Source organism: Letharia lupina (assembly GCF_014066315.1).
Source record: "Letharia lupina isolate WasteWater1 chromosome Unknown contig_19, whole genome shotgun sequence".
Classification (NCBI taxonomy): Eukaryota; Fungi; Ascomycota; class Lecanoromycetes; order Lecanorales; family Parmeliaceae; genus Letharia; species Letharia lupina.
The window spans coordinates 1284969-1301090 of record NW_023502988.1 but is presented as its reverse complement, the minus strand read 5'-3'; the positions used below and the strand labels follow the sequence as shown (position 1 = coordinate 1301090).

Below are 16122 nucleotides of genomic sequence, written 5' to 3'. Positions count from 1 at the left end.
AGATCAGCATTAGATGCCCAGCTTTTCAGATAGCCTAGGGCATTGAATGCAAGACAACTTTGCTGCAGATCGGCTCGAACTTCAACGCTATGCATGCATGCGAAGTAGCCTCCATAAATGCCTTTTCTCAATGAACCCCCAACACCCCCATCCACTCCTTTCTCCTCTTCGCCGCCAAGTCAACCAACCCCCTCATCTCTGCCATGCCAGCACCCGCTCCCCCACTCTTCTCGATCCGAACCACCCTCCGACCTCCCCCAACAACAACCGTCCCCTCCTCCCTACACAACGCCTCCTCAAACCCATCCATATCAACCAGTACCCATTTCTCTTTCCCCTTCTCTTTCTCTTTCTCTTTCTCTTTCGACCCCTTGCCCAGCCCATCGCCCTCAAACACCCCAAAACTAAGTGGGACGGGCAAATCCCGTATCTCCAGTCTCCTCGCCTCCACCGGATCATCAGAGCAAAGCACCATCTCCCGATCCGCATCCCACCACGCCCGCGGCAGAATCGTATCTTTCAACGCAGCCAATATAGCCAACCACGCCGCGTCAAAGGCGTTGCCGTCTAGCGATATAAACAGCACGTCAACGTAGAGGACCCAAAACGCTTTAACCTCCGCCCTTGCCATCTCCTCTCCTTCCTCTTCTCTCGCGTCCATCTCTTCCATGTCCCCGCCCATCCTCATAACTCCAGACGTAGCGCCCGTAGTTTCCCTTGGCGGCTGAAACCAGATCCTCAAAGGCGCCATGCCGACCATATCGCTCGTATGTAAGAGAGTCAAGACGCGCTGCGTCAGCGTCTGCGCAAGCACCGAGGGCGGACCGCCGGGTAGATGGGCGGGCGAGCAGCCGGTTGCCAGTTCGATGTTTGGAACTAGGAGGTTCAATCGCGCCATCTCGGCCGTGTCGTCTCGTCTGCTCTTCCTCCTGCGTTCTTTCCCCCCCTCGTCATCCTCATCCCCCTCATCATCCTCCTCCTCCTCATCCCCACCCTTCACCTCTCTCGCCTCATACTCCGCAACATCCCCCGTCTTCAAAATCTCCCCCCGCACCCCGCACACCACGGCCGTATCCCCGCATCTGACCACCGCGCTGCCGTTCGCGTGGCTCAGGCTGCCGGTATTGCACGTCGGGGCGCGCGTCTGCGTCGGGGTGCGGCCGGAGGGTCGAGTCGAGCCCTTTGGGTTGGTGAGGTGGGCGGCGAGGAAGGAGGGGGGGGCGAGTTTGGCGAAGGTGAGGGCGGGGAAGGTGAGGGGTTGGGGGATTGGGGTGAGGGTCATTTAGGCGGCGAGGTGGGGTAGGAGGATTGGGAGTCGGGTTGGGTTGGGCTTTGTTGATTTGGGGATGTGGGATTTTCTGGAGGGTAAAATAAGTAGGGCTTATCGATAAGGAATTGATGGATACTTGTAGGGCTGAGTGGACAGGGGTGCTTTTTCTCTACCTTACGTCAGAGACGCTCTCTTCGCCGGCTTGAAGTATAAAATCGCAAGTGAGCATGGCTTCCAATTGCTCCTGTTCATCCGGCTTCAATCTCTCGTCGGAACCATGGCCAAAGTCGCAGTCTTTCCTGCCTCAGGCAAGATCGGTTCGAGTATCTACACCCACCTGTTCAAACTGCTTCCTCCAAAGGAGCTTCTTTTGATATCTCGCTATCCCGAGAAAATCCCTTCCCACATGGTGGAAGCAGGCGTTTGTACGAGGAAAGCGGATTATAATGATACTGATTCGTTGGAACATGCTTTCGATGGTGTAGCGTGTCTGATTCTCATTTCGTATCCGAGTATCGAGAGTGACCATAGATTCAAAGTACGTCTATTCTTTTTTGCAGTCTTGTTCACGGAGGATTTCCTGCGTCATCAACAAGGATGGCGCTGATCGAATTAGGTCCACAAAGTAGCCATTGACGCCGCACACCGCAGCGGTGTATCTCATGTTTGTTACACGTCTCTCGCATTCGGCGGCGACTGCACTCCGGATTCCGTCGCCCATGTCATGCAAGCGCACTTGAAGACGGAGTCATATCTCAAGTCGCTTGAGTCAGGGTCAACAGAGAGGTCGGACAAAACGCCAATTACTTTCACAGCAATTCGTGAGGGGATTTATTCAGAGAGCTTCCCTATGTACACTGGATTTCCTAACCCCCATGACCCGCCTGATGAGGTGAGGATCCCTCATGATGGTTCCGGGCCAGGGATCGCATTTGCAAAGATTGATGATTTGGGAGAGGCGACCGCCAAGTTGGTAAAGGAATACCTGGATTCGCCGAGTAGTTTTAAGTATAGGAATCAGGCTATGCTGTTGAGCGGGCCGAGAGTGTGGAGTCTTGCGGAGACAGTAAAGCTGTTGGGAAAGCTCAAAGGGAAGGATATGAAGGTGAAACAGGTTACCGAGGAAGAGTACGTGGCGGAGCCTCGAGTGCAGGATATGCTAGGTTCGCATGGACCTGGCGAGGTGCCTAAGCAGTGGGCGACGTCATTCGATGCTGTGAAGAAGGGAGAATGCGCGGTGGCTTCCATCGAGCTGGGGCGGCTGCTCGGGCGAGAGCCTGAGGGGTTGGAGGAGACCGTGGGGAAATTGGTCGATAGGTAAACCGTCATTTGCGGTCCTCCGAAATGAAGCTGGCTTGGCATTCATCATGCCTTCCGTAGGGCAGCTTTCCAAGTAAGGTACCTTGCTTGGTTGAGTGTCTGTGGTAGTAAGCTCTTCTATCAGCCTCGTGGATCATTATGCCGTGTCCTGGCTAATTGCCTGCCAACTTTGTGGGGTAATGCTTCCAGAGTCTCTTTTTCATATTTTGGCAGAAACGGGGCTCGCTGGGTGAGGTGTTGGAAATGTGACATTTAAAGCGGAATATATCGTTACAATACGACAATGTCGGCACCCGCGAAGAGCTTCCTCCCTTGTTAAAGAGACCCCGAATTGGCGTAAGATCTTGAACTCTTAGCGATTGACAATTCATCTTTGTCTGATAGCTTGTCTGACACTCGCCAATACCTTCCCAGGAGGTCAACACCCGGCAAGGACAGAGGATTAGTACGATCCCACGCAGCATTATGTCCTCCGAAGAGCCCCGTTGGTCCTTCGAGATCAGGCACCCACATGTATGGAGACAGGACCATTCGGTGGATATCTCTGACATATACATCCGGATAAATAGCAAGCTGTCTGTCTAGGGTGGATGATCTTTGACTGGACGGAAAGAATCTACCCCGTGGACCAGACGAAGAGCACCGAGGTAAATTGGGAAGGAAGGTCCTAAGATCGCAGCTAATGAATACACGCAAGATCTAGACATGTGCCCAAAAGAAACACGTGTCACACTCCTACCGAAATCAGAAATCTCAAATTCGCTATAACAGAGATGATCTAGCTTGCTCCGACAAGAATTTCCCCACCATGAATCCATTGCCTTAGGTGACAATACCTCCTCCAGCCTCCAAGTCTTGCATTGCCGATTTTAGTTCGGTTAGATCAACCGCTAGGATGGCGCGGATGACGGCTGCCACCACTCTGACACTGGTTCTCATTGTCAGCGATTCATTCTGAGCTAAAGCAAAAACTGGCCTCACCAGTTCAACTTGAGCCGCTCAAAGGCATGTTCTAAGACGATTCCGAGGCGGCGGATGCTGTATTTTCGACCTGACGCTTTTTGACCGCTTCCATACTGGAGTCGCAGATATGTGTCTCACACCACCACCCTCCCTCGGCAGGAATGCCTGTGATCGGACGGGTCTCGACGGTCCTCTTACTGGAGTTGCAAATATGTGTGCCACACCACCACCGTTCCGTGTCTCCACCGCCTCCGCCTTGGTCTGGGTTGTTATTCCAGCTCTGAATAACAAGATGTGTGCCTAGAATGTGGTACTTACTGGGGGGAAATGGTAACGCGACTGCAGAAAGAGTCAACAGAAGTAGTGATAGAGGATGGTTAGAGAAACGCATAGTTGGCAAACGAACGTAAAGCCGGTAATCGATGTTTTCTTTATCTGGTAAGTGAAGGGGTGGCACGAGAATAATAAGCTGTGGTGAGGTGTTTTCAGAGGGCGCTGGAGTTCAGGTGCGATATCGTTGTTTATCTATCTCATATTGCTTCAAAGGAACTCTGCCTCGACAAGTGTTCAAGCATCAGCTATTCGTATCCATCATTCAGCTTTCAGCCTCTCGGCTGAAGCTAACTACTCTTATGCAGTCCATCCGGATGCTGAGATGGAAGTGATGCATCCCGAAGAAAAATCGGTTCCTGAAACATGTGAGCCAAGAGAATTGTCAAACAACTGGTTACAATTCTCTCGGTATGGAGGTCGGCAAGGGCCAGGAATAGCAGTGCAGCAGCCACTTCGACCGATACGAGGTCAACGTCTTAGCAAGCCCAGGGGCCCATTCTAACGAGGCGCATCGTCAAATTGTCCTCCGATGCCATCTCAAGAGAGCAAATTACGATTCGGCGGCTTTGGTCTATGGGCTATGTCAACCAGGAACATGCGGATCCCCTCGTCAATCCTAGGGCGAGCAGATCCGACGGACATCGTATTAGAGAAGATTCAAGTGGAGCGGCTCGATGCGATCTTCTTGGCAACGTTGCATGAGTTAGTGGTCTGACTCAGCGCCGCCGTGGTCAGCGCAGTCTTCATCGCTATAGCCGACCAGTCGGAGCAACGTCTCAAAGCCCAGCTTGTGCGATTGGAAATGCGGACGTCCGAAGTGGGGTTCTTTTGCAGAACTCGGTTGCGGCGATCGCGTTGCATTTCTGCCAGATTGCGGTGCTCCTTTAGGTGCACATGCTGACGTCGAAACTTCGAATGTTCAACGTTTACGTTACGCCTCCACAACGATTAATACACGTCATAAATACGTTGCCGATAAGTATAAGGATTCTATTCTGCAGATCGAGGGATTTGACTCCAAAAATACGAAATTCAACCTTTACATTTCTCATTGTACGGCGAAAAAGGACCGTTCAACATTCTTGATCTCCGCACCCCTTTTCGAAAGCAGAAGTAATTGTTACCGTGCAGGAAACCTCAAACTATAAATATCACAAAGCTGTATCTTAAGTTTTATAATCAGTTAATTACGAACGGGGGCGTTTTTGAATTTCCGCGAAGCTGCGTTTTTGGGCCTTGTCCATGTTTATATTTGGCTAAACTCTGCACATGGCTGGGTTACACCAACCGAGGTAGCGAGGTAAGTGCGTGGCACGACTAGATAGATCTATCTTCGATCCCTTGCCCTCTTCTTCTTGCCTCTAAATATAAGACTTGTACCCTTTTCTGTATCCTTCTAGATGAGATTCGCTAAACTCCAACTCGTCTCCTATCTTCACAGCAAGTCACGCTGCTAGCTACCCCGCCATCCCGAGCCATGGACGAGTCCCCAGGGAAGATGTATGCCTTGGCAACTGTGTTGACTGTCTTGGCAACCGTGGCCGTTACCCTACGCTTCTACGCTCGACGGATCACGAAGGTTTGTCCATCATGGGACGACTATCTAATAGTGCTTGCATTGGTAACGTTTCCCCTTGCAACCTTGCTGTCTGGGCCGGTGGACTTACAGACACTTTTTTTCGAAAGATCTCCACCATCGGTACAGGTGTTTGCATGTTCGTCGGTAAGTATCTCCAGCTAGGCAGATACCGCAACTTCGTTGATTTTAGATGTGCAGGCGCTGCAATTGGAAGCCTTGGTAGACATACCCAAGTCATGCCTGACGGCATGCCGATTTTCGATGGCCGCATGGAAGTCTTCTTTAAAGTATGTCCTGATGCTCCTAGGCTAGTCTCTGATAAATGCCGACCTAACCATTGCACAGATCATCTACATCTCGCAACTGACGCAGACGGTCACATTTGGACTTACAAAGATTGCCGTGCTTCTCTTCTATCGAAGGTAGCATGTCCCAACTGTCTCACAATGGAAGAGTAGAGCAGGCTGACCTGCGTACCAGAATCTTCGTACCGAGGACGTTTTCCATCATCTCGCTGGTCATGATTGGTCTAAACATTACATGGACCGTCGCTTTCTTTGCAGCCAATCTGCTACAGTGCTGGCCAATCTCCGGAAATTGGACTGGTTTGGATGCTGCTCCTGGCACTTGCATCGATACAACAATGATGTACTTGGCGCAGGCTTGGTCTGATGTCTTTACCGACATTGTGATCCTTTCGATGCCAATACCCTGGGTATGTAAGCTTCCTGTCACTCCGAATCGTGGCTGATCAAGGTCAGATCTGGAGACTTCAGATGGCTCCGATGCGAAAGTTCTTCGTGGTCCTCATGTTGCAACTAGGAGCACTGTGAGTCTGATCCAAAATACTTACGGAATCTTGCTCACGAGTCTTAGTGTTGTTTGCGCCGGGGTTGCAAAGCTGGTGGTCTTCCACAGAATCACTTATGGTACGCATTTCTCATCACCGCCCGTACTTTTCAGGTAGCACTCTCGTCGCATACTGACCCCTATACACTTCTAGATACCGCCGTAGGAGACGAAGATCTAACATGTACGTATTGCATGCGCCCTAGCAGACCGGGGCTTCGCTTACCATAGGAAAGATCTACTCACGCCAACCGTATACTGGCCCATGGTCGAATCGTCACTAGGTATTGTAGGCGCCTGCCTCCCTTTGCTCCGGCCCGTCTTCACTGATTCTCCCGCCAAAAGTATATTCTCAAGTCTACGAGCCATGATATCGCTCTCGTCCCTTCGCAGCAATGATGCTAGGAAGCCATCTGGGGACTACGATAAATTAGAGGCGGGAAATGTTGGCGCTTCTCAAAATAGTCTTGTCGACGGAGCGCAGGTGGTGTAAAGAACAAATCTTATTCTGTGGCGCTGGGCTTTCCCAGATCGAAAACGCTTTTTCATTAATAGAGATTTGTGGTTCTTTGAAGGATGCTACCATTTGTCGCTCGTCTACCACCAACCTTGCCACAGTACATATTGTAAAAATTGAGTTTTTCCGAGCTTCCTTCTGTTCAAGGCTTTCGACCTATTTTCTGCATTGTTTTAGTTTCAGCCACGATGTAGCATGTGCGAGAACCCTCCTGTGACATGTCTTGGTCTCCTCCCGCACTCCAAGAATTAAAGATGCAAAAGGCGGGACCGGATGCAAGCTTACCAGTACGCTGGTGGAGCCGTAAAAATGGTGTCATCTTGATAATCATACACCCTTCTCCGACCGATGGTCAGTTCAGCGGTTCAGCAATGCATGGTCCAAGTGAAGATTGACGAGTCTCCCACGACGGCATGCTGGTACAACTTGTAGGGCGCAGCGGTAGCGTCAGCTTCTGTGTGTGCTAACCGTGGTTATGAAGGAGTCTCGATTGGTGCAAGTACGACCCTGGCAAGAAAATTAATCTTGAAACACAGGAATCGATCTGAGCGTCGGATTAAAGCTGGGACCGGACTGTCTGTAAGATCTGTTAGGCCAGTCCAAGGCTTTGTACCCGTGGATGCGGCGTGACTTCTGCTAATGTCCACCTAAATAACGACGTGCTTGACTCTTCAAGTAAGGAGGCGAGGGTGAAGTCACAAGGCCTTGCCTTTTGAAAAAGGTATGATTTAAGAGCGGGATTCCACAATATTCGACCGTTAGGAAGTAAGGGCGCTTTCCAAGTCTTACGAAAGAACACAAATCTAGTCTAGGAGAGTACTTGCGCAGTGCAACGGTTTCTTTCATTAGAACGTCTTGTAGTCTATCATGATGTTTCCTCAAAAAGAGTGTGCGGGACCTTTGCGCCTCGTTCAGCCCCAGAAGGACCGTGCCTACATGAAAACTCGGTGAAATAGAATTGCATCAAGGTCGGCAAGCTATGGATCATGATCTCTCCCAATTCGACAATACTCCGCTCATCGTGCTCCTTCCTTGCCGACGCGGAGGGCACTCTTCAATCACTGCAATCCCGGTCCAAGCCCCAATGTTAAAATTCTGCACAACGGGACCTTTGCGACATCGCTGCGAGCAAGATTGCAATTGCCGCACTAGTCACTGCCACATGTCCTTGATCGACTCTTCGGGCGCAGTGGAAAGAGATTCGAGATATCTCCGAGTGGCCATGTGTCCATTTTCCTTCGCGAGTTGTAGAGCTCGTTCATACTCAGGGCCATGGAACTTGGCGCTAACGTTGAAAAGCAGCTTCAGCATGTCGATACGGCCATGTTCGGCGGCCCCCTCAAGAGCAGTCCTTCCATGCACTCTGGCAGCTGGTGCATTGACGTCGGCGCCGTTCTCCAGAAGTAGTTCCGCAATGCCGATGTAACCTCCAATTGCCGCAAGTTGTATGGCAGTTGCCCCTCCCCTCCACGCGGGCTGAGCGTTTACGAGCCCGCCGTTGTCTAATAGCATCTGTGCGATTTGAAAGCTACCTATCTCGGCTGCCCTCTGTAGCGGAGTGCGTTTGACTCCTTTCGTTGCAGGCCGATTCACATCGGCTCCAGCGTCAATTAGCAGCTGGACCTTTTGAATGTCTTTTGTGCCGATTGCTGCCAAAAGAGCCGTCTCTCTTCCGTATGGGAAAACTATAGAATATTGGACAATACTGTTGGGATTACCATTTCGATCCAGCAACGTCTGAAGTATCGCAAGACTTGTGGGGTTCGCCTCCTCGATCGCCGCCCCTAGTGAGTTACGTCTTAATGCATAGCTAAAGCGATCCAAACCCTCTCCTTCGGGGTCACCTATGCAGACACAAGTATTGACATCTATCTTCGCGTCGAGAAGACATTCAATGAGTAGGGAATCTGCTTTCCCGATCGCTGTTAAAAGAACGCCGCAACCATATCCGCGTTTCCCATGAGGATATACTCTGGTAAATTTTGTAAGAAGCGTCTCAAGCATCGGCATGCCCTGCGATAGAGCTTCAGACAGTGCCTCTGAATCATCTGGATCTGCACCGATAGAAAAAAGGTACTCAACCATTTCAATGTCACCATTTGTTACAGCTGCCTTCAGTGCGGTAGATTTCTTACCCAACTCACGGCTGTTAACATCTGCTCCAGCATCGAGCAAGAGCTGTAGTAACTTGGCATCTTTTCTCTCGACAGCAACTACGAGAGGCGCACGCCCAGGCTCAGAATCACCGACAGCGTTGGCATCGACACCCATAGCAATCAACTCTTCAATGATGGAGTGATTACCCCACTCGACGGCTGTTCTAAAAAAATGTCCACTAGCACAGGAAATGTCCACATCAGCGTCTAGAATCAACTGCACGAGCTTTTCATTCTTCTGCTGTAATGCTTCGAGAAGAACTATAATGTTGTTCCTAGCGTAGGAATTGTCATTGGCGCCGGCATTGAGTAGTATCAGAGCAGTTTCTTCATGCCCTCCACAAACTGCGGCCTGTAGAGCACCACCGAGGTCTATTCCTGTAACATTAAATCCGAGATTAAGCAGTTTCTGGACGATGGCGAGATTTCCTACTTCTGACGCAGCTACCAACGCAGATTTGAATCTCGATCCTTCGCAGACATGAGACCAAACACCCTTGTGCTCGAGTAAATCCATGATCTCGACATCTCCACATCTGATTGCTGCACCGAGCGGCGTCTGAATAACCTCAGAGATGGAACAGTCACCGTCAACATCCGCTCCCGCCTCAATCAGGACCCGGATCAGATCCTTGTTCTGACTTGTTATCGCGTTTGTAAGCGTTGCATGCGTCAAAGACACATGAGAGTGGAGAAGAAATTGTACTAGGCCAAGGTTTCCACGCTTTGCCGCCGTATTTAGCGTGGAGTCAAAACTTAGAGTAATGTCGTGAGCTGAATCCAAACATGCTTGGAAAATACTCATTACAGTCCTTGTGGCCATTTCGTTGTCGAATTTTTGTGTCACTTTTGTGGGTATCCCGGAACGCGCCAAGTCGAGAGGATTGGTCTTGGTGCAGAATTCGACGAGGAGTTCAATCACGTCCTGATCGCGTTCTTCGATGCGAGTTTCAAGTATCAGCTCGTCAACTTTGGCACCCGCATGAAGAAGCAAAGACACAAGCTCAACGGGTGTACGAGATCGCTCGTAGTATCTGTAGTCTGATTCGAAAGCGCATTGAAGTGCTCCGCATACATTTCTTGTACCAACAGTTTTGTTAACATCTGCTTTGGCACGCAGGAGAAGTCTCGTAATTTCAACACTCCTCATCATGGAAGACCGTTCTATTGGAGTGTATTTTTCCCCGCCAACATGGCAGACCAACTCATTAGGGTTCAATCCTTTCTCTAGGAGAATCTCGACAATGCGTGCGTCTTCCGCTTCGATAGCGGCCCGAAACAGATTTTCTGCAAAGGCTTCAGACTCTGGCCCCGAGGTGCTTAGAAGCTGTCGTAAAAGTCGCGTGTTCGTTTGGCGTTTTAGGTAGTCCATGATTTCTCCAATTGGAACACCATCTAGACCGGCAAAGTTGTTGGCTATTGCAAAGAGCAGATGAGTGAGCAGTCTAGGAGTAGCTGCATCTAAGCGGTAATTGTTTGGACTTGAAATCAGTCGCGCCTCCGGTTGATTCACACGCGCTGTACTGGGCAGCAAAGCTTCGAGCACTGCAGTAAGCGATTCAGAGACTCTTAGCACTACATGTTGAGCATCAAAACCTTGATGAAAGATATCTTGGTGATCCTCTAGCGATCGTGATGTTACCAAAGGAATCCCAAATCTGGGTCTTTTCGCATTTGTTGGGGTCAGTGGGAGATCGGCTGCATTCTAATTAGTCAAGGCTCATAGTGCGGCTTAGACTGACGTTATGTGGTAGGGTCTAAAGCTACGATTTTTTTTTTTGGAAAAGGAAATCTAACAAATAGCTTGTGAGACGTGCCTTGAGCGTGAAGGCCAGCTTCAAGCTGGAAGAAGGGAAGATCATGTATATACGTCCAGCGTTGGACAAGTTTCGTGACGTCTTCGATTGGGGAGAATGGAAAGTCATCGGGTCCTGTCAAATATGGGACGGGAGGTGTTGCATTCTGCAATGGGGAGAACCGAAAATCGTCCGTCTCCGTCCAAGGTGGTAGGGAGGATGTTGCGTTCTGCAATTGGGAGACCGGGAAATCATCCGTTCCCTCCCAAGGCTGCAAGGAGGAGGATAAGGTTTGCAACTGAGCGAACGTAAAGTTGTTTGTCCCCGTCCTGTGTGGCAAGGTGGGTGCGGCCTCTTGCAGCTCGGAGAAGACCGTTGAGTCTTCTGCTACGGGTGTGCGGATCTCAAAGCCGTCGGGAGTTCGCGGACTTGATGCTGAGAAAGTGGTTTTAGCTAAAAAGGTTCTCATTTGTCCAAGGGAAGGAAAATACCTGGAAGGAGTTGTCCGAAAGTTGTAGTGGACTCATGACGTCTAATTTGCCTCTGAACTCTCGCTTTGGGGATGACTTCATTATTGATGTAAACACTGCTATCTTTCCCTGCCCGTTTTCTCTCTGAAATCTTCCGTCCGACGCTTCTCCAGTCATCTTTCTTTCGATATTTACGCATGCACCAAATTTTGAAGTGGCTCTCATACTGCGATTTGCTTGACGGAAATTAGTATGAGTGATACCGGATTTGTTAAAGACTCAGACTTCTCTACCTTTTCACAAATCCATGGGATCTGGCCATGGTGTCCATGAGGCCTCCGCGGCCTTCAAGTTTGAGTTTATCTTTCACATACAGCGATTCAATTGTAGCCTTGTGACTGTCCCATTCAGGATCAGCCTTGTCACTGGTTGCCATGTCCGACGTAAGGCTGAGTCAGAATGAACACAACGAGGACTTTAAGTAGCTGTTTGACATTGTCGAAGAAGAGAATGCAAATGTGGGCGGCAACATTAAGTGTCTGATCTATCCCATCCGGTGGTCTCGGATTTCGGTTCTGGCCAATGAAGGATTTCATTGTCAGCCGGCGCTACCAAATTACAGCCGCACCGCGTTGTCAGCAGAGAGTCACGTACCCCGGTACGAATTGAGCGAAAGAGGAATTATGTGGACGCATGGTGATGTGGACGAACGCCTGAGGGGTGGAATTAGATGCAGCCTTCTGCGAGGCGAGTCAATACTTTGGAAGGCCAGACTGCGGGCAGACATCTAATAGGCGGCTGCTTGGGGTCACGTGTTTGCTCTTGCATCGACCCTCTGCTTTGAATGGTTGTGGACACAATCTGAAATCATCCGGCCCGGATCGCCAAGCCTGCCAGAATGACGATCTCCGGAAGATCCTTTTTCATTGGAGATGACCCAAATCTGTATGCATCTTACGTTGTTCTCCGAAAGACAGGGAAAGTCAGCCCCAATATTCTCTCTATCCCGAATCCGCCTCGCGGGGCTCTCAGTCCCAAATTTGGGTCGAGAGATGGGCGAATTACATTTTCATACCCCAAACTATAGGATTCTTACAAATTCATACCCCATCTTACATTTTCATACCCCAATGGGGTATGAATTTGTAAGATACCATTAACAGGGGTATGATTTTGTAAGATACCATTAATAGGGGTGTGATTTTGTAAGTTGCCATCTATAGGGCGGGTTGGTGTTAGGGATTATTCTTCCGAGGGCCCTGCGGGGCCCTGCGAGGCCCCTTAGGGGTGTCTGCAGCGTGAAGTGCAAACACCTCTATTTGACCCTTTAGCGGTAACTCGGGTTACTAACAATTAGGGTAGGTAGCCTGGAACACCTAAAATACCGTTCTAATGATTTACAGGTATAGGGATGTTTGTGGTATCTTACATTTTCATACCCTAAGAAATGGTAACTTACAAATTCATACCCCAAAGACTGGCAACTTTACAAATTCATACCCCATTTTTTTGGTGAGGGGTATGAAAATGTAAGATGGGGTATGAATTTGTAAGAATCTCATAGTTTGGGGTATGAATTTGTAATTTGCCCGTCGAGAGATTCTCCGTCCCAAATTTTAAGTCTCATAGCTCTATATCCCAAATCTGGGTTGGGAGATTCTTCGTCCCAAATCTTAAGCCTCATGGCTCTATGTCCCAAATCTGGGTCGGGGGAGTATATAGCCAGTCCTAAATATGTCCTCGCTGGAGAAGTCAGAGGGGCGCGACTGAACCTGAAAATGTCCTGGCCAATAGCTGCCATCATCGCTCTCGTGTCTCTGTTGGCAACTTGTGCTCCTGTCCTACTTGTCATCTGGCGGTTCGCCGAGCAGAAGAAACGAATCTCCAGTAGGTGTGCTTCGAGACTCTTTTTGGATCTCGAGCAATTCTGACCTGCATCATCTACCATAGACATTCTTCCTGACCCTCCTCCCTCATATTCGAGCGCCCATGCGCCCCACAGTCTGTGGTGGCGGTATACTATTCGTTCGGAGTCAAGACTGGAAGCGGTATTCGTTTCTCACGAGGCCCAACATGCTCTGGAACGGGCACTGCCAAATGACTGTAAGTAGTTTGTGGACAGCGTCCAAAGATTGCCTCTCATATTTGGACTTTCCATAGGCTCTAACGGGAACATCAATGCTTGAACCTAAGCATCATTCTCAAGATGGGCTCAGCGGGCAGTGACGCCGGAGTGTAGGAGGGTGTTGGTCTGGCATTCTGGTTTTTGCTGTAGCAAGGCCAAATGGACGGCTGAAAGACTGATGGAACGAGATTGCGTCTTCTCGCACACGTGACCCAGGGAGGTATGACATGATCTGCGTTGCCCATTCGCTTGCTTGTTCTTTCGTTTGTTCTCCTCCTTCCTTTCGACGAACACCCTTACGTGCTTTAAAACACAAAACGATTGGAGTTGGCGGATACTCTGCGTAGCGTTGCGCTAGGAACAGACGCGTTGGACCATGTTTCACCCTTTTCTCACTTACTGAGAATTGATCCAATCCAGAGTCTCTCCGCTGGTGGCAAACACCGAACTCTGTGACAGCTTAGGAGGAAAGCTAAGATCTTGCTGCCGTACGACAGACTCCTCATGCCTTTCAATAGCGAAGTAGAAGAGCAGCGAACTTTTACCTGGACTCTATCAGGAAAACCGAAAGGGCAGGTGGTTACACGTTTTCCCGGTTGATCTATTGGCGCTATGCACAAAATAACCTACTTTACATAACAACACTCCGAAGTCCTTAATTCACAATCTCTGGCTGCTCTTGTCATTAAGTTCCTTCAACACCACTTTCAAATATTACTCCCCTCTTTGCTGTGATCAGGGTACTTCTTCATCTCGGATTCTCGTTTCCAATCCACCCCCTAATTTATCAACAGACATCACCTTCCCTGGCTTGCAGCCCAAAAAAAGATGCCGGTCGTGAATGCTAAGCTCGAGCAGCAACTCGCAAGAGTCAATGGCGTAGTCATACCTTCGAAGCTCCCTGAAGGACAACAGCCATTGAAAGCGCTGAGAACCCGTCCTCGGTCTGACGGGAAATTGGATAGAGCTAGGGACAAGACATGTCCAATTTGCGGTCATACCAGCACAAGGCCGGAATATATTCGATCACACTTTGTGGCATGTGTGAAGATGAACGGAAACCCCACCAGAGCACGCTGGGACGATTATTTGAATTTCGTACCTCGTCCTGACCTGGTAAAGCGCAAGCATAGTGATGTAGACGAGAGGTGAGATACCTTTCAATGTCAATCTCTGGGTTTACTGGCGCTTTCTGATGTAATTCAGTGACGACACCACCGACAGTCCCCCTTCGAAGCGCACCGCTCGTGCTCCAACCACAAAAGAGCAGCGAGACGTAAGACAACGTCAATACCGCGAACGCCTTGCTGCTGTTAATGGCGTCGTGATCCCCTCGAGGCTAGCTCCAGGCGAGACCCCAACCCGAAGAAACTACGAGCCAAGCGCAAATCGCAAATACCAGTGTCCTATTTGCGGTGGATATTACGGAAGGAAGGAACATGTCCAGTCCCACTTTGCAGTCTGCGTGGAGACAAATGGCAATCCCACCGGCGCACGATGGGATGAGGCATGGAACGGTGCGCCGTCTCGTCCAGAACGGGCGAGTGCGAGTGCGAGTACGCAAGTCAGGTAAGAGAGTCCCCCACTCAGCTGATAGCTACTCGATCTGACCTAGGAATCAGCGAGGAGTCGCAAGACCATCAGATGCAAGATCTTCAGTCTGGAGATCATGAACTTAGTGATATTGGATACGATGGCCTCACTACGAACATGTCCCTGCTTAATGGCTACGAGCAAAATGAGCCTCAATCAACGTCTCCACCATCGAACAGCTTCGAACCTTACCATCCAAACATCGAAGACCTCGACCCGCAGCTTGTGTTTTCTTCCTCGGATGACTTGCAACCTTGCCACCCAACCGACCGCAAGGGAACTTTCACCGAACCCTACCATCCAGATCTCGAAAATCTTGACCCACAGCTTTGGTCTTCCCCCTCGGACGACTCGCAGCCGTACGACCCAAACCTCCGCATGGAAAAAATTTGACCAATAATGGAGCACTCCTCCTAAAGGTCCAAGAAGGCAGGAATGTATCGACTATGGTGAAGAGGCTTATACTACACGCCACCTCTAACTCCGGAGGACCTTAAAAGAACTGGAGTATCAGGGCATGCTTGACGCGAAATGGACGTGGCTTGTACATGTTGAGGAGGTGGGCATGGCTTTGACAAGGACCACGGTGCAGCGATCTCTGGTTGGACGGTCCAACGCGGTAGAGTGCTTGCGTTGTCGACATTTGTTGTAGAGTACTGTGAAACACCACTCTCAGACGTTCGCAAGTCTAGAGGTCACTACAGAGCGTACGTTTCCTATTCCTCATCGTGAAGCGGTCGCAGTACTTCAGAAGTACAGTTCCAGTATCCCGAAAAATGCGCCCGAGCCCTTCCCCAGAAACCGCCCCTACAAGTCCATCACATCTTCCGGCAAGGCGTCCGCATGCTCTACAAGCAGCGCTCTCGCTTGACTGCACTTAGGACAGCCAAAATTGATTGTCCCAACACGCTCCCTCTTCTCTCCGCGCAGATTTTCGTCAGGTCCGCCTTCTTGCCCTTCATCGCCTTTCACATGGACTCATCATGTTCCTGCCCATTGAGACGCGGTATGCAACTCAGTGTCTGAAGCGCCGCTGCTTGAAAAGCCACATTCGTGTCATCAGCAGTCTACAAAGTGAGGTTCATATTCGCCTTTGGGAATCCCTCACTACCTGCCGCAGCCCTTGGAGGTTTCAAATGGTTCTGCTTATA

The 16122-nt window shown here is 50.0% G+C and overlaps 5 protein-coding genes across 5 annotated transcripts; 3 read left to right on the top strand and 2 right to left on the bottom strand.

The window, feature by feature from the left end:
• Positions 1-127: 127 nt before the first annotated feature.
• Positions 128-1282, bottom strand: HO133_004118 (uncharacterized protein; the record flags this gene model as incomplete). Its single annotated transcript, XM_037295037.1, has 1 exon — positions 128-1282. The coding sequence occupies one exon, from the start codon at positions 1280-1282 to the stop codon at positions 128-130; it is 1155 nt and encodes a 384-aa protein (XP_037149084.1).
• A 265-nt stretch (positions 1283-1547) lies between these two features.
• Positions 1548-2591, top strand: HO133_004117 (uncharacterized protein; the record flags this gene model as incomplete). Its single annotated transcript, XM_037295036.1, has 2 exons — positions 1548-1808; positions 1887-2591. The coding sequence occupies 2 exons, from the start codon at positions 1548-1550 to the stop codon at positions 2589-2591; spliced, it is 966 nt and encodes a 321-aa protein (XP_037149083.1).
• A 2772-nt stretch (positions 2592-5363) lies between these two features.
• On the top strand, positions 5364-6807 carry HO133_004116 (uncharacterized protein; the record flags this gene model as incomplete). The annotated part of the gene is made up of 8 exons (XM_037295035.1): positions 5364-5465; positions 5624-5752; positions 5811-5887; positions 5946-6180; positions 6227-6294; positions 6342-6394; positions 6469-6498; positions 6551-6807. The coding sequence occupies 8 exons, from the start codon at positions 5364-5366 to the stop codon at positions 6805-6807; spliced, it is 951 nt and encodes a 316-aa protein (XP_037149082.1).
• A 1176-nt stretch (positions 6808-7983) lies between these two features.
• HO133_004115 (uncharacterized protein) lies at positions 7984-11689 on the bottom strand (the record flags this gene model as incomplete). Its single annotated transcript, XM_037295034.1, has 4 exons — positions 7984-10645; positions 10858-11218; positions 11275-11489; positions 11547-11689. 4 exons carry the CDS (start codon positions 11687-11689, stop codon positions 7984-7986), a joined length of 3381 nt encoding a protein of 1126 aa, XP_037149081.1.
• A 2517-nt stretch (positions 11690-14206) lies between these two features.
• On the top strand, positions 14207-15364 carry HO133_004114 (uncharacterized protein; the record flags this gene model as incomplete). The annotated part of the gene is made up of 3 exons (XM_037295033.1): positions 14207-14526; positions 14585-14934; positions 14994-15364. The coding sequence occupies 3 exons, from the start codon at positions 14207-14209 to the stop codon at positions 15362-15364; spliced, it is 1041 nt and encodes a 346-aa protein (XP_037149080.1).
• Positions 15365-16122: the final 758 nt, after the last annotated feature.